Source organism: Strigops habroptila, chromosome 1 (genome assembly GCF_004027225.2).
Source record: "Strigops habroptila isolate Jane chromosome 1, bStrHab1.2.pri, whole genome shotgun sequence".
Lineage (NCBI taxonomy): Eukaryota > Metazoa > Chordata > Aves > Psittaciformes > Psittacidae > Strigops > Strigops habroptila.
This window is the reverse complement of record NC_044277.2, coordinates 131,494,716-131,519,942: the sequence shown is the minus strand read 5'-3', so window position 1 is coordinate 131,519,942 and position 25,227 is coordinate 131,494,716. Positions and strand designations below refer to the sequence as shown.

The 25,227-nt window shown below is 40.1% G+C and overlaps 1 protein-coding gene across 1 annotated transcript; it reads left to right on the top strand.

Moving 5' to 3' along the window:
* The first annotated feature begins 5,140 nt into the window (after nt 1-5,140).
* NPVF (neuropeptide VF precursor) lies at nt 5,141-8,864 on the top strand. Its single transcript, XM_030486039.1, has 3 exons — nt 5,141-5,311; nt 7,110-7,479; nt 8,395-8,864. The coding sequence occupies exons 1-3, from the start codon at nt 5,174-5,176 to the stop codon at nt 8,400-8,402; spliced, it is 516 nt and encodes a 171-aa protein (XP_030341899.1). The 5' UTR covers nt 5,141-5,173; the 3' UTR covers nt 8,403-8,864.
* Nucleotides 8,865-25,227: the final 16,363 nt, after the last annotated feature.

Below are 25,227 nucleotides of genomic sequence, written 5' to 3'. Positions count from 1 at the left end.
ATAGTACACAAAGAAGAGTGCTTTCGTAGTAAATTCCTCTATTCTTCAAAATCCCCAAAGATGAACTAATGCCTCATTAATATATTAATAAGATAGAAATTATCACTGCGCCCACAGTAATTGTACAGATGCCGAGGCTTTATACCTGTGGTATTTCAGCTGAGTCATTCCTGATTTATTATTGATTTCTTAATGAAATGAGGCAAATCTGTTTCTCTGTGCATAAGTGTGTGCCTGTCAGTCACCCTTGATAACTTTCAAGTCTAGAAGCCAAGTTCAGTTGCATTTGGCAGGGAGAAGTCTTGCTGAAATTCCACTTCATGGTAACAGGCATGGCAAGAGAGGATAGACACACTGCTCATGCAGGGATCCTACAGTAAGGTTAATCCTTACTGGACCTCAGAGAATATACGCTGTCATTTACTCTTCAATCACAAAGTCATGGGAAAACAAGCTTCACTGGCTTCCCTTATCTGTGAAATATTTACCGTCAGTATGAGGGACACCAGGCCTACATTCAAATACAGTGTCAGGATAGTGAGTGCAGTGGAAGTATGACCGTCTGCTTAGAGCCATACATATTCCAGGCAAATACACCTTGGCTTGTGCACCAGAACTGAAGCACAACACAGAGAAGTCAGTGCAAACCACCGCATGCCATAAGAATGCATGGAAAATGAACAGAATTGCTTGCCAGTGAGAAAAATTATGTATTTTTAAATCTTCTTACTTCAAAATGAGCCATAGCATAGGTCACATGATACATAATGGCAAAATGAATATATTATGAATGATTTATCATTCTGGAAATATGCAGATGCTTATTGGTGACAAAAGTCGTATAACATGCAATTTTCACACAATAGGTTGTTAATAATGGATGAGGATTTATCAGTATATTCTTATATAAAGAAAGAGCAATATTAAAATTTGTTCTTTCACTGGAATCAAATAACTTACTGTGCAATGAGTTGCTTATGAAATTGAGCTACTCTTGCCATTACTACTAATTACATTTTAATGTCGAATTTTTAAAGCAGATATACATCAAGCTGCAGTAGCTCATCACAGATCAGATCCACCTTACTGTTGTACTACTAAGCCAAAATCAACACTCTTTCCTGTGCCTGCCTACACTAAATGAAGAGAAAAAAGAAGCAAGCACTACCTTGTCCTAGTGTGTAGCATGTTCCTGGTAGGAAAACTCTTAAAATTGTCCCTGCCTATGAGGCTTGTTTCACATGCACATGAGAGGGCTCGCTCCTATTTAAGTGGAAAATTTTCTAAACAGAAGTTCAGTTATGGCCAAGTCCTGTGAATAGCTTGGCTGATGAGTGATGTGAGGTAGTGAAACAAAGCAAGTGTGGGACAAGAGGCTAGGAACTCAACATTTGTTTTCAACAATACTCAGAGCCTGCTCCCCTCCGCATGCCTTAATCAGACCCTTTGGGGATCGAGCTGGAGCAATTCAGCAATAGACAGCCCTCTTCCCCAACACCGTTTATTGCCACAAACAAATGTGTCTTCCTCTGCAAATAAGTAATTTTAATAGATCATGCCTCAGTTTGAAGTCAGCAGGGCCAGCTTATTCTGCTGCTGAAGATGGTCTAAACACAGCAGAACTTGCAGTCACACTGATGAAGAGTGCTCACATTATCCATTCTGGTACTTGAGAGAGAGGTTCTGACAAGTCCTTCCTCAGGAAAGATAATGAACAGTCATCGTAACTGCTTGAAATTTCCAAAGAGTTCCTGCTGTAGAGCCATCAAAGGTAAATTAATCCATAAAAAAGTACAGGTACGTACAACTCTTCACTGCCTGGCATACAAAACACCTGAAAACTTCACTTTATGTTGATTAGAAAATCAACATACATACAAGACAAACTGAATGTCAAGAAAGCCTGATGCTTAGACAACAGCAATACATTTTCCTATTCTGTCTAGGGAAAACAGAATTTGTATTTGTGCCAAACAATGCAGGAGAGTTTTTGGATCTTGCCAATTCCATTTAATGTAGAAAGCAAACGTCTTCACATAGTTAATTGAAAGACCATTGCTCGAGAAAGGTTCATAAGCCAGCAGCTAGGTAAAAGGAAAGCCCAATGGTAAATAACCACATGGTAAATAGATATTAGAGCATGAATTGCATTCATTATTGTCTTTATTGTTGCCATAAAGAAAAGGAATTTGGAAAATCCATCTGTTCCCACAGATGGAAGCCCCCTCACATGAGGCTCCAGAGAGTCAGGAACCCACACGCAGCCCTCAGTGTAAAGAGAAAATTGCTGTCCCTGACCTGCCAGAGCAAAGAGGACATGAGCTCCTTTTAGAGGTCTTCTCCATTGGCATCCTCCTTTTATCCCACTGTTTTCCAAAGAATTTGGCCCAAATTTGCAAATACCAAAATTTTGGCATCCCCAAAACTCCATTTCCCTGCCAAGAATATTTATTATTTTCAAAAAAAAAAAAAAAAAAGAGAAGTCACTTACTCCGAGACGAGACTGCCAAGGCACTCTGAGGACTGGTGATGCTTTCTTACTTCCTACATAGAGTTTATATATGTACATACAACCACTCTTCAGGAATCATTACTGGTCTAGTGTCTTTTCCCTCCCCATCTACCACATCCTACTCTAAACTAACATGTTCCAGAACAGCCTCGGAGAATGCGAAGGAAAAGCATTGTCACTTGAGACTATGCAGAATAGTGCTTATTCCCATTACACGTCACTTTTCCCAGCAGTTTTCTGAAGGAAGCACTAGATTTTTGAATCCAGCCTTTTCTGCTGTCAGCCAGGGCCAGAAGGATTACATACAGCAAAGAAACAAAGAGGAAATTAATGTAATTAGTGTGTACAACAACAAGGGAAAGTAGCACATAAAAGGCAGCGACTGATTAGAATGCATTCTTTTCTCTAAGGGGCTCTTAATTAGCTTACTAATACCATTCTTATCTATTTTAACAATTTAATGGTCTCTTGCCACATAGGAAACAGAATCTTTCACACCCTCTCCACCTGGGGAAGTTCACTTGAGAGAAACTGTTCCCTTTTTACTTCCAGCTATCAATGGGATTTCAATCTTCCCTGGGAAGGGGGCTGCTTCCCCACACACACTGTGCCAGTAGCAAGCTCTCCCCACATAACTGTACTTGCAGATGTTACCTTTTCATCTGGCTCCCAGATCACCACTCCCATCTAGCTGGTGCCTTAGTATGGGCCCCACCAGAGAATAGGCTAGCATGGCAAACCAGTCCTTTGGTGTCTGAAAGTGTAGTGGTCCTTATTTCAGGGATGGGATTACACTGATCCCTGAACTGCTCAAGGGGTAAATGGCCTTAAGATGGCAGAGGGTAGATTTAGATTAGACATTAGAAAGAAGTTCTTACTGTGAGGGTGGTGAGGCACTGGCACAGGGTGCCCAGAGAAGCTGTGGCTGCCCCATCCCTGGCAGTGTTCAAGGCCAGGTTGGATGGGGCTTGGAGCAACCTGGTCTAGTGGAAGGTGTCCCTGCCTATGGCAGGGGGGTTGGAACTAGATAATCTTAAGGTCCTTTCCAACCCAAATCATTCTGCAATTCTATTATTCTATGGTCCAAGCTTGAACAGGGGCTTGCTGCTCCTCCTCCTACTGGATAATGATTAAAGTGTGGGAGAGGGAAAGAAGAAGTTATTATTTTTGCTAGAGAGATCATTAATTGGAATTTATTTTTCTCATTTTTCATTTTAAGTGGCTCTAGTAAACAATTTGGGTGATAGGTTTAGTGTTTCCCACCATTTTGAGTTAGAGCAACAATCATGTCAGAGCAGTTTCCAACACACAACCTGTGGTTCTTATGAGTCCAAAAGGAGGTTTGAGTATCTTGTTAGATCTAATACAATGCCACTTAACACCTTCAGGATCTCAGTTTCAGAGAATCTAAGGCAGAAATTGCTCCATGCATGGCACACAGCTTTAAACCCATAAAAACAGGTAACTTGCAAATCCTTCAGCTTCACAGTGCAGTAAACCCAGTAACATACTGTCAACAGATAAAGACTCAATACTATCCATACTGCCCACAACATAAAACATGTTCTCTTGGGACAACTTTGCCAGTGCTTTGACAGAACAAACATTTTACAACCCCAATGTTGAATTGCGAAAGAACTTGCCTGGAGTCCAGTTTTTCAGTGTATTTACAATGAGCCATCAGATTTTCTCCTTGTGCAGCTGATTTTAAATACTACCTTATGAGATGTAGGCAATCATTTCAAGAATTTAAGAATAGGAAGAACAACACAATATGCTTTTTTTTATGACAGCCTGGCTCACCAGCCTATCTAGCAACCAATTCAATGTGCACTTTAAGGGAATATTTAGTGTGCAGCCTGAATCCCCTTTTGGGACAGAACACACATGGGCAGTCCAGTGGTTTCATAGCATGCAGCAAAGGGACAGGTGTCTTTTTTAAAACTGCTATTGGAAATTTGGCCTTAAGAACAGAGATGTAACATAACCTTTGAAATTGCTAAAATCTTAACTGATGGGCAGGGTTTAGAAGCATGGTCCTAATTCAGCCTGAATGCAAATTACCGTGTTCAATTTAGTGCATAGACATGATGTACATCAATAGACATGATGTACATCAACAGATCTCATTGATGCATAGCATCTCTTATGACCTGATCAACAACTTCAGTAGATAGCACTTGATCTCAATGGGCCAAATGTCCCTTGTTGTACAATACAAACAAGCATTATATGGTCCAAAAGGATCATTTAAGCAGAAGAATACATATATGGAGAAAGCTTCCTTTCATAGTCCTTCTGAGGACACTGATACAAAAGAAAGAAACAAGGTGCTTTTGTCTACTGGTGATGGAACATTGTGGCTGAAGTCCCTATGTTACGGCTCTCAAGTTTAGCTAATTAAGACATATTTCACTGGAAGAAAATATTTATAAAGTCAGTGTGTCCCTAACAAGAGCTATGCTGCTTAAGAGGGCTCACAAAAGAAATTCCCAACATTCTTCAAATATATTCAGATTACTTCCCTAATTAATATTAAGAATTGAAGCTTTTGAGACTGATGTCATCAGGAAAAAAATCTTTTTGTTTTCTGATCATATAAAATGACGGCAGTTTTCTCTGCAGATTCTGAGCTCCTTAAGTAAGTGTAATTTGAGAGAAATGAAACTCATTTCAATTAAGCTTATTCTATTTGCTTTAGCTACAGTGGTCTTTCAAACATCAAACACTATATGCCTAGATGAACTGATGAAGTCCAGTCTGCAGAGCACAGAAGATGATGATGATAAATATTACAAGGTAAGATCTGTATTATCATGAATTATTTAGGGGAACTGTGGGTCAGACCTTGAGCACTTCGAATTTTTTGACAAAGACTCTCCTAACTCCATTGCACAGTATTCAGCATTACAGAACTAGCAGTATGAAAAAAAACTTGTTGGAAGAATTTTCAGGAAATGCATTTGCTCAATCACACATACTGTGTAAATCAATTCATGTTTCAATTTTCCTGCAATACAGCCTTGCAATTACATTGAGACTTACTCTGAAATGTTTCTTGCTTACCTAGTGGGGCCTCAATTAAAATTTCTGTCAGGCATTTTATGCACAGAATATAACAGATATATTATTAATCCAAAATTAATAAAGGCACGCTTGTAATACTCAAAGAATAATGATAAACAGAGAACATTTTAAATCTAATACAGTTAATGGTTTTAAAATTCTACTCTGGAAATTGACTATAAAAATATCTTTGCAGGGTTGCACATTTATTATGTCTCAATAGATGCCAAATGAAATTTGTACAGTTCATCTGTATTATTTTTCTTGTCTGCCCTACAAATACTCCCTGGGAAATGACAGCCAACCTCTTTCTGACTCATCATCCTTGGTGTAATAAAGATCCTTCAAAACAAAATACAACTTTAATTATGCTAGTGAAATCCTGTGGTCTTCAGCTCACTGTCTTTTATATACTTCGGAAGGGGTGTGCAGGTGCAATCAGAGGAATAGTTTATTTAATGCTTTAATCATGGAGTATGAACTAGAATGGTTCATTCCCCTTCTCTCCCAGTAGCTGGAAAAGCTCCCAGGAAGTCACCAAACAGCAACAAGGAACTGAAATGAAGATTAGTAGCATTTGTGTCTTTAACTGAAATTGAAAAACATATTTGTACCTATTTGCTGTTAAGGCTTGAAAATCTATTGTTGTCACAAAAATAAGTGACTTTCAATATGCCCAGGGAAGGAACACTGCTATGGGGTCATGTTGATATATCTACTTTTCAGGCAGCAGCTGCCCTTTGCATCATGAGACCGGAAATATACTAGTCTCAGTTCTTCACTGTATGCCAGCATAGACACAGAATGTATATTTTGTGCTGGCTGCACAAAAATTAGAAGCCCAGGAGCTTCTAATGCATCTTGTGTACCAGTGGAGGATTAAAGCAATTTAAAGCTGAGGGCAATCTCTGTGCTGCAAGGCCAGAACAGGAATCATGTCAACTTGACCCAAACACTTTCCATTCATTTCCCTGGCTGTTAGCCCAGCAGGATATTGGGTCAAAAGCATCCACCCAGTGCTTAGAAAGAAATGAGCTACACCTTTAGGTAGCTTGACCCATCCTCCTGTTCATCCAGACTGTATGAGTAAGAGGCTGGGTCTGTGTCAAGTTACTAAACATAGCCAGCATCTTCCCCTGCAGACAACTTCAGTTGGTGATACCAGAAAATGTGGACCTGACAGTGACTTCTGTTTACACTTAACTGATGGCACAGGTACCAACACCTATGCCCAGAAATATTTCCAACTGACATCATCTGAACAGTTCTGGATACTGATATGGAGGTGTGCTCTTGAGTCAGTGTACTGAAAAGGTAAGCAGGACAATGTCTGCACATGAAGTAATCTGTTTAAAGTAGCACACATTACAATGGAGTTTAGCAAATACATCTAACAAGCATCAGATACCCAAAGAAGAGTGTTACCCAGCAGCTTTCTAGGAAGATATGAGAATGAATACTTCGTGTGATTGGTAGCTGGAGTAATGCCCTATAAAATGATAGTATCCTTTTTTTAATTATTTTTCTTTAGATTAAAGATATCTTGGAAGAAAAGCAGAGGAGTCTCAATTTTGAAGAACTGAAAGACTGGGGATCAAAAAATATCCTTAAAATGAACCCTCCTACCATAAACAAGATGCCAAATTCAGTTGCTAATTTACCTCTTAGGTTTGGAAGAAATTATCCAGAAGAAAGAAGCATTAAACCAATTGCTAATTTGCCTCTGAGATTTGGGAGAGCTTTTGGAGAGATCATACCTAGGCGTGCTCCAAAGGTACCACACAGGCCTGGGAGATCTCCACTTGTTAAAAGTTCCAGTCAGTCACTTCTAAATTTTCCACAGAGATTTGGGAAGTCACTGTCTGTCAACCTGCCTCAAGACGTGCAGGAATCTGAACCAGGTAATACTACACAAGTGTTCCAGCCATATCTTAAGAGGCATATTAAACCATAGGTTAGCGATGTTCAAATACAACCAGATTTCCTCAGTGGATATTCCCAAAACATTCTGATGAGTCTAATTTGCCAAAAGAAAAGATTTGCAGTTCATCAAATCAAAAAGCCTCATCACAAGTACTAGTAGAAAGTCTCTTTATGAAATCTTTTGTAATGAGAAGATGCCAAATAGCCAAAGCTGAAAATGTTCATATGACAAGATTAGGTTTGAAAACATTTTTTTTAGATCAGGTTTCACTTTGAAAAGTTTAAAACTTTGGTGAAAAAGATTCAGAATATTAAAATATCCCATTTCAGCACTATAAAGTGAACAAATAAAATTACCTAAAAATTACTCTTCCATTTTCGAAATTTATGCAAACTAGAGTTAAAAAAAAAAAAAAAAAAAAAAAAAAAAGACAAAATTCCAAGCTGAATTGCAGCATGTTGAAAATGCTGGGAGTTTTCATCCAAACCTATTTTATTTTTTTATTCAGACTCTCTTACTGAGCCAAGGTTTGAGATTTTGATTTTTCTTTCCAAATTAAGATGAAAAATTTTTTTTGACATCTCAGAAATTTTTCCAAGATAGGAAAAAATATTTCCTGCCCATTACTAAGAATAATTTAAAGCAGCTCCTCAATAACAGTCCTTCTTATCATATCTGCTGCCTTATCTGAACTGTCCATTTGTCTTCTAACTGAGTTTCATTTGGCTACCCCTGGCGTGCATCTGGCACATGCATAAAGTAGAGCTCAGGCCAGGAAAGATAACTGATATATCAGAAACTAAGATTCTTGTTTAATTTGATTCCTGTAATTTCTTTCTCAGTGTCTCACCTGATTGTAACAGATTTTGTTTTATTTGTCTGGTATTTTTAGGAATATGAATTCTAACAGTTACGTTAATACTGGAATGAAATAATGAAGACAGAATCTGAAAGACTTGCAAAAGCTGCAATGTGTTTTCAAAACTAAAGGTCATGAAAAAAAACCTAGGAGAACTGAAATGCAAGCATGGCTTCATGTTATGAATAATGCATTTATTCTGTACAAACCCTTGGTGTATAAGGCAATGACAATTGTAGCGGCTGTTGTAGTAGTTTACTTCAGTGGCAGTGTAGTATAAATTCTGTTTACTTCTGTGCGACTTATGTCCTGTTGGTTGTAAAACCTAATTTCAGAACAATGGTTGTATAACTGAAAGCATTTTCAGCAAAATTAAAAGAAGCATAATATGAATAAAGAAGCATGATACAAATAAAACAAAGTCTGCAATATGAATAACAAACAGAAGCAGAATCAAAACCACTGGTACTCTTTGTGTCATATGCAGCTAAAGAAAAATAAGTAAAATGTAGAGAAAGCTCTTTTCCTCTTGTTTATGAGCCATGTTAGACATAAATCTGAAAGGTGACTTGTTAAGAATTTGTCTTGAATAAAACCTACCTTCTTGGACCCCACTGAGGAATAACATCTAACCAAAGTCACATTGTAATGCAATGATTTTCAGCTTTATGTCTGAGATAATGCCCTCCCTAATGCCCTACAAGATCTGCCCTGTGGGTGCCCCACTTCCTCTGTTCAGGTGAATGAACATTACAGCTACCAGATACACATGCAGAAGGGGCTACTTCATTTTAAGCCTGTATTTCCATTTCATATTTCCTAGAAAAACCGTTCTCTTCTAAATGGAATGTATTTAGGCTTCCTCCAAAACTGAGTTTTCAGTAAGCTTTGAAGAGAAGCTGAATTCGCACCTGTTACAGGGAAGCCAAATCTAGTGTACTACAGGATCTCAGGGATTCTTTCTTCTGGCCCTCAGATGCTGCGTTACCTTGATACCATGTCTGGCCAATGTTGGGAATAGGCATCCCCAAAAAATCAGACCACATGCACATACACCTTACAGCCACAACTGATTACCAATTGACAAGAGAGCAGCATCATCACAGTTTTCACTTATACACCAACAAGTCTTACACATAAATGGGCTGATCCTCTTACCACTTACAGGTTAATAAAACTGAAAGGTTGCTAGCAGATCTCCCACCCAAATACAGGCAAACAGGTCCCCCCATTAGCTGTTCCAAACCTCTGGTCTCTTCAGCTGGATCTCAGACTCTTGGTCCCTCCACTGTCCTGACCTATGGTGTCTCTGGTAGCTGGCTCCCACACCCCTTATGCTGCTCACCAGCTAGTCCAGCTTTAAATTCATATTAGAATCACACACACAAATGGGTCCCTTCATCAGCAGCTGTTAGATATTCAGTCTGTTGAATAGCTGATATCTAGGCAATCCTCTCTCCAGTTGCTAGTCCTCAGGCCTGCAGATTCCTTCAACTGTCTGTCTCTATCTCCAGCTGCTGGCACTCAGACCACTCACTCTACTCACCAGCTAGCCTGGCTTGAAATTAGCTAGCAGATCATACACACACATGCACACATAATAGAGAGCACCCTCACAGAGGAAAACATTCAATTATTGACTTTAACAAGAAGATAACGCACACTGTGATGATCAGGCACAGGGCATAGCCTGACAAAAAATGACAGCAGCTTGACCACATGCAGCTGACCTCTTTTATCCCCTCTCTTCTCCATTTTCCCATACTTGTTCCTCTCTCGTCTATCTCAATCCCTCCCTTTGACTGTTTTTGGCTCTCCCCTAAACATCCCAAAATAAATTTAGCACTTTCCCACATCTCTTAAAACATCCTATAATAAGTTTTATGTGATCCTACAAGGCCTCTCAAATATACCATTGTAAGTTTGCTGTTTCCCATGAGATCCATGATAACCAGTTACAGAGCTCTGGCTGAACCACCTCAAGGCACTGAGTGGTTCCTTAAAGGTCCCATCAATCAGTGATCTAAGACTTCTGCTCTTTGTCACTGTCTTGTTATCTCCTCTTCCTTGGGGTTTGGGTATCTGAGAATTTAATTTATTACTTTTCCTGTCTCTTGTCTTAGTCTTTCATGCTGAACAACCAGTAAACAGATATCTTTACATTCCACACACCTTTAGAAGAACCTGGAAAAAATCCTAATCAAACTGATCATTTTTATCAGATAAATTCATGCTTGGGACAGAGCCTGAGGTGCTGTTCCTCTACGAACTTAATGAGGCTACTTGAAACAACACTATTCAACCTGTTGCTGGGGAATCTAATTCAACCCAGAGTAGTGAAAACACAGTCCTGAAAATATCTAATCTCTCTATTCACTTAAACTTGAAATATCAAGGAGATAGGGACTATTGTTTATAATCCAAACAGATTATAAACAATAAGATTGTACATTTTGAGAGTAAGAAAGAGTTCAAAACCAATCTTTGGGCTTCCAAGTCTCAGAAAACCACCTAACAAGTGCTGGTGAAAGACCGGGTTTGCAGTGTGACACTAGGGTACTGCAGCCAAGTCCATGCTGAAGGACACTGGTCAACAAATTGTAAAGGGGAAAGTTGAAGACCCAGCCAATGAAGAAGAAATCTTGTCATTGCCTGCCACCAGAAGAGGATGTCATTCTTTCTTTAGTCAAGAAATCTGGGATCTTTTAGTGATTTTCGATCAAATGAGCAGCAGAAGGAGGTGCCCTGAACTTTGAGTTGTGTTCTGGTTCTGCAAACCTCACTGCACATCATGTGAACCAAGAGCAAATAAAATTTGTGAGAATCCCTGAGCAGCAATAGAAGCTGCTTTTGCAAGGAACATATCATGTAGCAACAGGGAAAGGGTACACACCAATTGGCATTAATGATGGCTGCTATGGGAGGAAAGCAGAAGCCCAAACACTGGCCCAGCAGCAGATACAATTAGGTTGCCCTCTTATTGCAAGCTCCACAGCACGGATTCAGGAGATGGCTGTTGATTTATTTTCCCTCAGCAGAGGAAGAGCTAGGTGAAAAGTACATAAAGGAGGAATTATGCTATGCTCTGCAAAATTTCTGTTTGGCTTGAGAGTGTGTGAGCCAAGAAAACAATCACTGGATAGTGCAATGGGAGGAGAAGGGGCACAACAGGCAACATACATTGCTATAGCTGTTACTCACCAGATTATTTATTATCCATATACAGATATTATTCATGAATTGGGAAAAAGCAAGGAAAGGACTCACGTAAATCAAGTGACAGACTATCAAGGCTTACCAGCATGAATTCTAGCAGGGTTCAGGAGCTCCCAGCCTTCCTTGTCATCCACGTAATATTTATGTCTGTTATTAAAGCCTCCATGCAAAAACAACACCAGGCTTATTTTAGATTCTGACTTAAGCTTACAGAGAGAACAGCTGACAATCCATTGACAAATTTATAAGTCTGAGGGCTCATCATGTTGTTGATTTCGATATATCATTTGGATAGATCTAGTGGAATGTAAAAAGACACTGTTGTTTTACCCATAGAAGGAGCCAAAAACTTGGACATCTGGCATTTGAAATCTGTCAGTCTCAGATTCACTTCAACTGCTCTATCAACCGCTTTTTGCGTTTTCTTCAAAAGTTGACAACTGGACTAGTCTTGGTCATCACAGACCGCCAGAAACTTCCAAACCCTAAACAAGACATTTGAAAAATTGCCCCCTCTTGAAGAGTACCCATTAGCAGGAATTGGAAATGTTTTCATTAGTGACACCCATTAAAATACATCTAGCTGTCTATGGGGGAAACCCATAGATACCCAGTTCACACTTGCGCTGCTCTTATGATGACACAAGTGCAGAAGAGCTTCAGCTAGTGCCACTTAGATCTTTTGTAGCACAAAATATGGATGAGAAATATCTGTGCTTTAACTGTTCCCACCTTCTGGAACTCACTGACCAGTTAACTCTTTCACCTTGTCATATTTAGTACACCTGTTCTGGTTTTGGAGCTTTTGCACTATGTATCTTTATCTCATCTCTGATGCTCATAACAATAGACTTCTACCCCACTTACCAATTACAATGTTCATTGTCCTTAGTATGACATCCAGCTACTTTGCCTCTTGCAACACATCGAAAATTACAGGCACAAGCCTCACCATGGGCTTCACCACAGGCTGCAGGGCAATCTCTGCTCCGGCACCTGGAAGATCTCTTGCCCTCCTTCTCCAGTGACCTTGGTGTCTGCAGGGTTCTTTCTTTCACGTATTCTCACTCCTTTCTCTGGCTGCAGTTGCAGGTTTTTTTCCCTCCCAACCTTTGTTATCCCAGAGATGCTAGCACTGTTGCTGACGGGCTCGGCCTTGGCCAGCAGTGGGTCCATATTGGAGCCAGCTGGCATTGGCTCTATCAGATATAGAGGAAGCTTCTAGCGGCTTCTCATGGAAACCACCTCTGTAGCCTCACTACTACTGAAACCTTGCCATGCAAACCCAATACAATGCTGAACAAAGCCAGCAAGGTCTGATGAGCCCATGTGCTCTTCATTCCCAGCAGGATTTAGCAGGCCCATTTCATGAATTAGTGAAGGAGAACAGAGAGGAATTTTTTTAAAATCAGATGCTTCTCTTAGCTGCTCAACTCTGTGGGTACATAAAACACATCTATATCTTGGGGTAATAAAAGTCTTTAGAGTTAACTATCCTATATGACCACTATGGAGAATTTTATTTGTAAAAGAGTAGAGACAAACTTTCTTTGAACCCTGCTATTGAACAGAGAAGCTCAAGGAAAAAATAAAACTGTATGTTGGATGCTGAGCCTGTCTTTAAGTGTGGTTACTTTTTGACTAAGTACCTACTTGCCCTTAGAGACCATCATCAATTCTAAGAGCTGCAAGTTTGCCTCTCTCTCAAGAGGCATTTCAAATGAAATGGTACTGCCTAATTCATCAGCTGATTTCTTTTGGCAGCTATGAAAGAAAAGTCTTAAGTTTAATTTAGATGCCTGTGAAGAAATTAAATGCCAGTGAAGGTACACTGGTGTACCTATAGTGTAGTTATACTAGGATCGCATATGGCTTATGGGATCTTGAAAGAAGTATGAATGCAGGTGATTCTGAACTGCTCTTGAAGTGTCAGTCTTGTGCAGAAAGAGCAGGGGAGTGAAAAGAGCAGATCACCTTCAGAAGGTACTTCCTGTGCCAGCTCAGCCACTACCATATGCTTCTCAAAGTTCCACATTTCAAGACATTTCCTTAAAAATGTATTCTTGCACATATTTATACTGCATATGAATCTATGAATCCCCAGGGGTGGCCTGGAGGATTGCAGAGCCCACCCCCATCTCAAATGTATAACTAGTGATAAACTCTTTCTGGTCTTAACTTCTCTCTCCTGCTAAGCGCATATGGTGCAGTTTGGCACTAGCACAACAGCAGAGCAGGCTGTGCCTGTGCAGTGGGGATTTTCCTAGTTACCCCAGAAATCACAGAGATGAGGATATGGTAACTTGGGCTGACTGTGAAAGGGGCACATAGGAGAAAGTTTGCAGGTAATGTATAAAGTAATGGCTTTCTTTTTCCATTTACCAATGTGTAACAGCAAAATATTCTCTTTTGTTAGTACTACCTTGATAGTGAATAATCTATTCTTGTTTTGTGTAATTGCTTTCTTACATCATTATTGCATTATATGCTCTCACACACCTGCTACAGAATCTCTTGTTCAGATCCTCACCAGCTAAAAGGTACTAGAGACGTCACTGTGCATGCATGTGCACCTATTCTGTCTCTGCATACTTGTCAGAAACATGTGATAAGCAGCAGTCTTAACTGAAACAATACAACCTTCTATAAGCCTGTATTTGATAGCCTTATTCATACAAGGGATAATCAACCTCAAATTGTATAGGATCTTTGTAAAATATAAACTGGCAGTGTGGCCTGATCCTAACCTGATACATGGATAAATCTAAATTAATCAATGTATTTACTTACTGACTGACATAACATGGAAACTGAGTGCAATTTAACTTGTAAGTAGGTTAAAGAATCAGTGAAGTCATGAAGAAGCTGTCACATGCAATTATGCAGTATTTTCCATGTGAACTAGCCAAAAGTGAGGTACAGACCCTGGAACTAAAATTACATTAGTTGTCAGGAAAGAAATGATCCTATCTTGGTCCTTTGAACATGCAAGTCACATCTTCATATTCTGGGTTATGATGTAAAACTAAGAAAATTGTATGTAGTTAATTTGGTAATCTAAATAGTCAACTGCTGTGCTCAAATGAAAGGTATACATAAAAACATTGCATACAGAAAAAAACTGGCTCATAGATACACAATTTTATGTGTGTTCTCTAATGTAAAAGCAAGACATTTTGGATTATCAAAACGCAATGCAGGTCTGAAATTTCCGTATTGCAAAACTGCAGAACTGTCCTGTGGCCACGAGAGGGCAGAAAGAACATTCCTTGTAAAGCTTGATTTTGAGGAGAATCATGATCAGAACCTGGGCTGTAAATTGCCGTAAGAGGGTGCTGGAGGGGTTAGGAAAATGCAAACTACACGGTTAGCTTTACAAAAGCTACCTCATGAGCTTTCGACGTTAACAAGGTCTGATCATACTCAGTTTTCCACCTTTAAATAACTATGCCTAGAACAAGTACAATTAAAAAAAACCCACACAAAACATCACAATGGCATTTGATATAAAGCCTGAATAAAGCATTTCTTGAAGTGTGTATTCAGCTGTATATCAATGCTTTCTAGCTTTTGCCTTTTAGCACTGGCTTAAGGGTACAAATATCAGGGTCTGTAGCAACAGGACAAGGGGGAATGGGTTTAAACTAAAACAGCGGAAGTTCAGGTTAGATATAAGGAAGAAGTTCTTTACTGTGAGGGTGGTGAGGCACTGGAACAGGTTTCCCAGAGCAGCTGTGGCTGTCCCATCCCTGGCAGTGTTCAAGGCCAGGTTGGATGGGGCTTGGAGCAACCTGGTCTAGTGGAAGGTGTCCCTGCCCATGGCAGGGGGTTGGAACGAGATGATTTCAAGGTCCTTTCCAACCCAAACCATTCTGCCATTCGATGATTCTATGTATCATTTCTCACTTCAATAAACAGCTTGCTTTGGCTCCTGATGGATCCAAATGCATGTGTAGTTCTCACAACATCATAGATAATCAAAATCAGTGAGAAGTTCAGAGAATGACATCTCAGTCCACTGAAATGCTCACATCCCTCTATTTTCTCCACACAACTAGGGGAAAAATATGAATTAGATAAACCACTTTTCTTCCTATTTAGCCGAGCTGTTCTCACTTTTTCTCAGCCCATCACCATATAGGTAACAGGAACACAGTTTTAATCAGTTAGAAATTATCTTTCTATTTTTTCTTTCCACTGGCTATGTCACATTACACCACCTGAAGAATATTAATTTTCAGTGTGGAGGAGGTACTGGTTTAGTAACTACCTCTGCAAATATTCACCTTTTCTGCATTAGTCAATGGGAAGGTTAAAAGAGCTCTGACCTGATGTAGCCTGGTAAAGGAGCTACATAGAGATGTCTCAGGGACCTTAGTCCTCCCAATTAGTTGTTTCCCAAAGAAACTCACTAACCTGGAGATGCAGGTGGCAGAGAGGCACCCAGCTTAGGTACCGATAGATTTACATGTTGGATGACTTCTTCTGTGTGAAGATTTAGAGGGTAGAAGTGATGTCCAAAGCCTTTTTCCTCCAGCTAGCACACCCTCTATAGTAACAACTAAGGCAGGCCATTCCCATATTATCTTAAAACCACAGGTCTAAATCTTCCATAATATTTTTTGGAAGGAAATAATAGAGTTTTTCAACAGCTGGATAATTAATGAAATGAAGGAAAAGGTTCTGCTGAACCTTTCCCTACATCCAGCTCCAGATAACATGAAGCGTGAAAAGGAAACATGGAAAATATTTTTTTTTTTGGAATATATTAAACTTGTGCACTCTGGGAATTACTGGTACAGCTGTATCACTTGTACATGGCACAAACATTAAAGTGTAGTTCACTTTAATGTGACAGCCAATTCATCCATGTTAAAAACAAACCAGTGGTCCAAAATCATAATAAACCAATTACTGGCTCTATTGGATAATAGTAAGACAACAGTGCATTTAATAGGTATTCAGAAAAGCTATTTATGTATTATCACTTGCCAAAAGACTTACTTCCATCTTTTTCACACTGCTTTTCCAAGAAAAGCAGGACCTCCAGCTAATTTTGCCCTGCCTGGTGAAAGAAACACCAGAACAAAAACACCCTTTTCAAACACATCCATTTATTTTGATGCCAATTCAACTCAAACAAAAGCCACATTGAGAGGAAAGGTCAGCAGAAGAAAGTAAACCAGATCAAAATCTATCACCATGTCTGTCAAACACAAGAAGGCAGAAACATCCAGCAAACCAATTAACCAGAATCCAAACTCCACCAGTGGCCAGGTCCAACTGTTTTGAAGGATGGTGTGAAAATCCCACACAAGACCTAAGCAAATAATATTGGTATCTCTGAGAATGGGAATAAGAAGTGGCAATTCACCGAAGTCCTGCTGCTGTACTGCCTGCCTTATTGGAAATGTTCTTGGCTCAGATAGTTTGTCAAGAATTGAACTGACACCCACATGACTCTACTCAATTCTTCCCAATCAAACTTTCTGTAATGAACTGGCTTTTGGCTCAGCTTGTGGCTATATTTACTGCTTTGTTCAGGAGAGGTAAAACAGCACATCACCTACTTGTGTCCTGGATCCCAGCTCCCAAGTGTGCTCTAACATCCTCACCCTTACGTATTAGGTAACCATCTGCTGACATCAGCAGCTGCCTCATTCTGTGTATCAGCCCAAAAGATCCAAACACCCTCTCACCGTGCTATCAAGTACTACCAGAACATAGGCCAAAGCATACTCACAGTGCACTACACGGAACAAGAACATAGGCTTAGGTCATAGTTCTGCCCTATTATTCTCAGACTAAAGCCAAAACACAGCACTATACCAGCTTCTAGGAAGAAAATTAACTATCCTAGCTGAAACCAGGACATACAGTTTCCTATTAACCTTTTCTTCTGAAGACAGAGATAATAAAGCTTGAGATGAGAGCAGCTACTCCCCAGATATTGTCTCTTGTTTTGGAATAATATCTCTTTGGGGCTCAGTAAACACAATATTTGAAAGGCTGTTACTCCTAGAAGTTAATTTTTACTTAGATGTCATTCATCAGAACATTAATGTATCGTTTTCCTATACTTACCTGCCTTCTCCCACTGGAAGCTTTTCCTCGTTAAAAGGCTCATGGTGAGATAATTCATTCTCTTAGTCATGGATTTTTGAAAGCTCTGGGGATGAAATGTGAATCATCATGTTTCCTGCTTTGGAGAGACATCACCCTGGAAACCCATGATTTCCTTTGTGGGTAATTTCTCCTGGACGAATAATGACTTGGAACTTTGGTCCTGCCAGCACCTGGCTCCCCCTGACTTCATCCTCTTTCTCCTACTGTTATCTTCCCCTACCTATTGCCAGTCCTCCAGCCAGTGTGGCCTCGCTGAGCTATAACCCCCTTGGCTTCTTCCGCCAAGGAGCTGGGCCAGTTTGCCAGGGAAGAGAACTGGACAGACAGCAGTGTCCTTCTGCATGCATTGGACAGTGTCCAGAGAACATTGTTCATAGGGACGCCTTGTCCCTTGATCTGCATCCTGCTGCTAAAGGTAGGTGCCAAGGGCTGGGAACTCAAGGTTCTCAAGCCAGTCACCCAGAAATGCTGTGCAATGAATTATGTTTCTGGAGCTGAAGGCAGATTTTAGGATTTGTGTGGTGGCTTTGGACTAGCGCAGCTGCAGAGACATGGGACGTATGTGTTCAGAACCCTTTAGACGAAGGGGTATGGACTAATACCCATCAGTGGGGCTGGTGCTGGTATGATGGGTAAGATTGCAGATGGGTGTAAGTCTGTATGTACATTGTGGATTTGGTGATGCAGATCCCTGCCTCAGGGGGCAGCTGCTGTCACTGAGCTGCAAAAAGCAGCTATGAACTGTGGCACCTCCCTATATGTGCAACCGGCAGGGACAAAAAAGCTACTAGTCATAGGCCCCAGCTGTAATTCTGGCAGCCAGAAATACACTTTCTAGAAAGGTTAATAAAGCTGAATAGAGAGGAAATTCTACTGGGATTAGACTAGTGTGGACTCAGAGCTGCATTACATTATAAACCCACAGCAGTCCTGGAATGGAAGTCTGGCTTGTGTTTCTTGCCCACATCCAGATTGTGAATCAACAACTCTTAACATTTGTCTCTTTGCAAGCCAGTAGTGCTTGAATCTGTCATCAGTATAAGATTCCCATAGTGCTCATGCAGATACCATAGCAGACCACTCAACACTCTAGAACCAGAACTCGTAAAGGTAAATGATTCCATTCAAACTATTTGATATCCATTCACTGTTACCAAAAGTATTTTCTAATGGTTATGTTTTTCTGGCAAGACCCAATTTTTTCTTTCTGTTTTAAGGAAAGAAAATGTTTTCTACTATGTGCAATAGTCTGTCAGTTCCCTGGGAAATGCTGATTACAGCTGAAAAAAGGACTGCTAAAATATGTTATATATCTCTATACATATATGCATATACGTGTGGGTTTAGGGCTCAAAATCTCCTGAAATAACATTCATAAAGAATAAAAACAACATGTATATTGTATTTTTAATTTGGAATAGTGAGCATCTTTCACAAACTGGTCACCAACATTTATCATGTTATTCTTTGACCAACTCCTGTTTTGAACTTTCTTCTTTTCCTCAATTACAGGTTGACCTAGAATGACTGAGATAAACTTTAAAATTGAAATTTAAAATTACAGGAAGCCTGCATTCTGCTTTCACGGTCACCAGTGTGTAATGAGGAAGTTTCAAGAATCAATCCATTTTTACTGTACTTTACAGGTCCAATTATACAGTTAGCTAGAGTCAGGATATGGCAGAATTCCTGTAGTATTTAAAGTTCTGGAAAGCTGAACCTCCCTGATACTTAGTACTCTTGGGGGTTTTTTTAATCTAAAATTCTATTTTTTTTAATATGCATAACAGTTTCCAGCATTAGCCTCAAGTCCTCCAGTGTCTTTTCACCTGAGATTTTCTCTCATTTGTTAGCAAAATCAATTCTTAGTTTCTTTCTTACTGACAGCCTTCTGGTTTACTACTACTGCTAACTTCTTCCATTATTTGTAATGTCTCGTATCCAACATCCGAATTCCAGTCAGAGTATTTTGATACTAGTGGATTATCACACTTGTCAAACTGCGTCTTGATGCCTTCCACTTATGTGCCTCCCCTAAGGCAAGTTTTTGTTGCTTTCCTTGCATTAGAGGAATTTGGGTGGAATTTCCATCTGAACTGTTGTAACTATTGACAGACTTGAAAGTTTACTAAATTATAGGCCTGATCTAGATTTTAGTGAATGTAAAGATTCACCTTGGCTACACAAGATAACCCAGCAAAAGGAAAAATTAAGCTCAGGCTGCGGTGTCTGGATCTGAATGCACCAGCAAAGCATCTTTCAGATGACAACTATGCTAAACTCAGCTTTGAAATATTTGAAATATGCACAGCCAGGTCATAACATTCTTTCTCTGTGAACAGGAAAACCTGTATGGTAACACAGGAACTAAACTACATTTTTTTGCTAATGTAAACACATGCTCACATGACCTCACCAGTTTATACCTGAAAAGAAAGTGGCTGCATGTTTTACAATATCATACATGTCTTTAAAGTGGTGCTTTTTTTTTTGTAGTCACATGATTACAAGCAAATAATAAATAGAACACCTTTTGTTCTTGAAAAGCCTGTCAGCTTTTAAAACTAATGCATCCATGATTTTTATTACATTATCATCTTGGACTAGAGTATTTGTTACCAGTATTTGCACTGATAAACAGCACCTCTGAATAACCAGAGGCACGTATGTGTATTTCTATAATGCTGGGTTACATATATACAAAGAAAGTACCCTAAAAATTTTATTCTATGATCAGACAGTCAGATTCAGTGTTGATACAGTAGGATGATGTATGCAGTTATTTATATGTTTTTTGGGCAAAAGCTAGTTAAAATAAAGATTAGCTTTTTCCATCTCCCAAAAAATTCACCGAATTTCAAATCAGTGTGTTGCTCAGTGACTATGTCTATGCTGGCAAGTATCATGCACTACAGGAGAAGATGTGTAGGGTGAGTGAAACAGTTGGTGCTGAGGACCTGAGGTCCAGAAAAAAAGTGCATTTCAGGTGCTCTTTACCTCTAGTGTGATTCCAGGGACTGAGGGTCCATTTGTGGCTGAGGTACCCTTCTGGTGCATTCCTGGAGCACATCTTCCAGTTAATTTCATCCAGAAGGAACCCAGTCAACGTACTCCAAGATCAAGGCACTGCAAAATAGAGATCAATGGGAGATTCGTGTCGGAAGTGCACTCCTGATCCAAATTAAAATGCCAGTGTGAATGCATTCTATGTGAACTCATACAGAGGCAGGTCCTAATCCTACCTCTTTATGAACTCTCTTTCCACAGACCTTCTGGAAGCTGTTAGCAATACACCCCCGCAGATGTATTGGGTTCATGCACTGATCAAATCAGTTACTGGAGCCCTTCACAAGCTCATAATCTGAGATGCTTTATTCACATACTCTGGTTTAAGCTCCCCCCTATGAAATAAATTCGAAGGGAAAATGTAACTTTTAAAAAATAAAAAGACAGCACTAGTGAACTGAGCTTCTGGTCCCAGAATTTTAGGGGTTTTGGGGCTTTGGGTTTGGGTGTTTTTTGGGGTTTTTTTTGTCAGAACAAAAAAGCAAGAAAGCTGCAAGTTGGCTGTCAAAATTCAGAATAAATCTACAATTGTGGAAGTTAGAAATGGTAATAGTCTCTACTAAATCATAGAATCGTAGAATCATAGAATCGTAAGGGTTGGAAAGGACCTTAAGATCATCTAGTTCCAACCCCCCTGCCAGTGGCAGGGACACCTTCCACTAGACCAGGTTGCTCCAAGCCCCGTCCAACCTGACCTTGAACACTGCCAGGGGTGGGGCAGCCACAGCTTCTCTGGGAAACCTGTTCCAGTGACTCACCACCCTCACAATAAAGAACTTCTTCCTTATATCTAATCTAAACTTCCCCTGTTTAAGTTTGAGCCCATTACCCCTTGTCCTACCACTACAGTCCCTAAGGAAGAGTCCCTCCCCAGCATCCTTATAGACTTTATTTCTGAGGTTCTTCGGGATTGCTCTAAGGTTGATACACTCTAAAACTTTGTTCACCCTAGCCCTCTTTTGATATTCTCTGGGCAGATACACTTTTTTCTGTGTCCTTGAGATTTTCAGTATCACTGGATCAATATCGGCTATAAATGTTTCTTTTGGAGAAGGAGACTTGGAAACATTTTAAGCTTAACAGAGTCCTGTTTGGGCTGAATGGACGATCAGACCTTTGGGTGCAATGCTTCTCTTTTCTGTCGAAGGTAAAGTAGTTGTTCTGCAACTTAATAACTTATAGATAGCAGTCAACAGGAATGATTTATTAATGTTTTCAGAGAAAGTTGGCTTCATGAATACAAACACCACAGCCATGCAAGTGACTTGGCATCTGTCTGCCTACCTCCAGTAAGGGGTAACAACGCTTTAGAGAGAACTTAAGAAATGGATGATTGAGTTCCTTCAGAAACTTAAAAACAGAAAAGCTGTCCAATAATATACAGCACATCAGGTTCTTATTTTGTTCATTGTACAATACAAACACGTTGCCCTTTGCACCCTGGCAAATAACTGACATGTATTTCTTCCTAGTTGAGCTTAATGACATATTTCTTCCAGGCAAGAACTCTTGCTTTAAATATTCTGTGATTTTGGCGTCCATCTTTACAACACTAAACCAAAACTATGCGAGGTGAACATGCATCTAAACACATCAAACTGCCTGATCTCAAATGACACAGATGTATGGAAATGTACTGAATATCCTCAGCCACTAGCACGTCCATGTGAAGGGCCTGAGACAGCTTGCATTCAGTGTGAATTACAGCTACTAAACAGTAATGTTTCTCATGCCTTTCTAGAGATGGAAAGAGGAGCTTTTCAAAGGCACAAATAACAGATTCTGAAGTCAGTGGGAATTAGATGCTAAAGCTTCCATCTGTGCCATTGCATATATTCGCTGCCCATATGCCAGTATGAACGCGGTACTGAAGGGATGGTGCAGGTATCTACATGCTGACGGCTGAGACTCAATCACATTGTATGTGCTGCACATATCTATCACCTTTCTTCCTATCACTGGTCAAAACACAATAGACTTGATTCAACCTTCATGGAACAATTGCCAATCGCCATTGTACTTCTCCTAGTGACAGTTCACCATAATAGCATTACCCAGAATAAGGCTGAGTAACTAAGAGCCAAGAAGATTAAGACAAGTTGTCATTATTTAAAAGATTTCAGGTAACCATCACTGCTGCTTCCATTAAAAGACATTTTGGTTTGTGGGGGTTTTTTTCTTTCAGATACAAAGAGTTCAGGGAATCACTTTTGCAAGCTTCCCTGGTGAGCACTTCCTGTACTGCCACAAGACAACAAGGCAAAGGATAAGCCACTATGGACATTTGTTAAAGAACATGGTAGCCTTATGGTAGTGGCGTAGACCCTTGGCGAAGGTCTTCTCACAGTCAGAAGGTTTAAGTAAGTGAAGTGTTTTTAACAAGAACAGCAACTGACAGCCAGCAGGTTAGACTGAGATGTGCAAATATTTGCATTCCAAAAATGGGCAATTTAAGCTTCTACTCTTTTCACAATTCCCTAAATATTAATGTGGGGATATACGGGTACCCACAAATCTCTACACAGTGTTTTGCTATAACACTTTGCAGACTTTGCAGAGACACTGCTCTAAAATACGTCAAATCTTTTGGATTTACTTAGTATTACTTAGTGAGCCATGCCACCCACATGCATCAAACACAGAAGTAGTGAAAAGTGTATCTTCACAAGCACACTAGTCAAACTAGGCAAAGGCTGAACATTTCCAGGTCAGTAGGTTTTCATTTTAATCCTGGATGGAGAATTTGTGTCATGGCAATCCTACATATGCATTGATCATCCTAAAACAGCAGTCAGACCTCTTAAATCCCTGAATTTGGCTCCCAAGTGAGCATTGCTGCTCCATAGAAGCATCCTCTGTGGCACTGTCTGTCCTAGGGGAGCACCCTCAGCACCAGCTGTCCTGTCAGAATGGTGCAGGGCACCTGGCCTTTGGGATGGAAGTCGGGTGTTACTGTGGTGTGATGGGGCAGAAAAGGGAGGAAGGGAGTCTCAGTGACTTTAGTTTAACGTGGAGGTGCTCAGCACTTCTGAACACAGCCTTGCACAACAGCTGGAAGACTAGGTCTGACCATAGATGCCTGCATTGCTCAACTGACAGCACTGTGGCACAGAAGCATGCGTTACGCTGGACTGTGCTAATATGGGAAAGTGCTTAAAGAGGAAGGGAAGACAACAACCATTCTGAACTTGTGGTTATACCTGGAATGTTATAAGCATATTCCTGCTGGACTGCACTAAAACCCTCAAGCTTTGGGATCCCATTAAGCCTGCCATAAAAGTCAAAAAAATCCCTTCTGATTCAGCATCATTTCTCTCCCTTTCTTGTAGCCAGCATCTTTTCTTCAGCCATGCAGTGAAGGCCACGCATTTCTTTTAGCAACAGACACTTGACTAGGTGCATTGGGTGAAGCTCAGCTTTAGCAAGGCCAGGTCAGACCAGGAAACACTTCTGGTTATGGCTGATTTTTCCAACTGCATTTCCTTCATTTTGGCACTCCCATTTGCTCTCTCTTCTGTTGTGGCATTTTTTCGGGGTTGTTTTGTTTTGGTTTTTTTGCCTGATGTCCCATACTGACAACTGCTTTGTTTTCCATTGTTTAAACTCAAAGACAGGTTTCGTGCCATCTTCTCTTCAGATTCTTTTCAGTGAAAAGCACCATGCAGTTTGGCTGGATTCTGGGAGCCCTTTGGCATCAGAAAGAGCTGAAAGTGATCCCTTTAATGTAGGAATAACTCCTCATAGAGTCAAAAGTTGGAATGTGCACCCATTCAAGGCATTCCCACAGCTCCTACTGAGTGTTAGGTGTGCATGGTGGAGGCTGTAAGGGCCAGGCTTTCATAGGGGGAAATGCTCAGTGTTGTCAGGAACTTTGGATTTAGGCATGGGTGTTCAGCATCTCTCAAGATCCAGTCCTGCATGACTTAGATTTTGAAACCCAGGACAGATATCTACACTGGCAGCATCTCTGAGTTTTGATATTAAAGGTTATCTGAGAAATCAAGACAAAAGCATATCAATTTATTTGGATTTTTATAAACAAATAGAGCATAAGCTTTCTACATTGATGCTTTCTCTTTGCACAGAGGCCTTTCCGCTGAGCAATACTATGATGTCACTCAGCAGAAAAAAAAAGTGATGTGCATATGAATGATGAACTATAGATTTAAACTGTGTGTTAACCAGACTGTGACTTTAGTGAATATAACAACAAACAGAATAGTCATTCCACTCTGGCGATATTGCACACATATGATATGAAGTGCAGATACAATATGAAATCTGAAGGGCCACATTCTGCAAAAATGAATTAATAACAAAGGAGAGCAAACACAGTTGGGAAGGAAATTCAGAGTATGGCACTGTGCCCCTCCAGTTCAGTATCTCTTCAGTAAGGGTCTCTGAGTTTGCTTTGCAGGTTGTCCACATTTATCAACTTGAAATACTCAAAAATATTGG

Bases quoted from the DNA above. Each gene is read 5' to 3' on its own strand.
- NPVF (XM_030486039.1), top strand. From the start codon at position 5,174: ATGAAACTCATTTCAATTAAGCTTATTCTATTTGCTTTAGCTACAGTG. The intron at 5,312-7,109 runs GTAAGATCTGTA...ATTTTTCTTTAG, and splicing joins ATGATGATAAATATTACAAG to ATTAAAGATATCTTGGAAGA.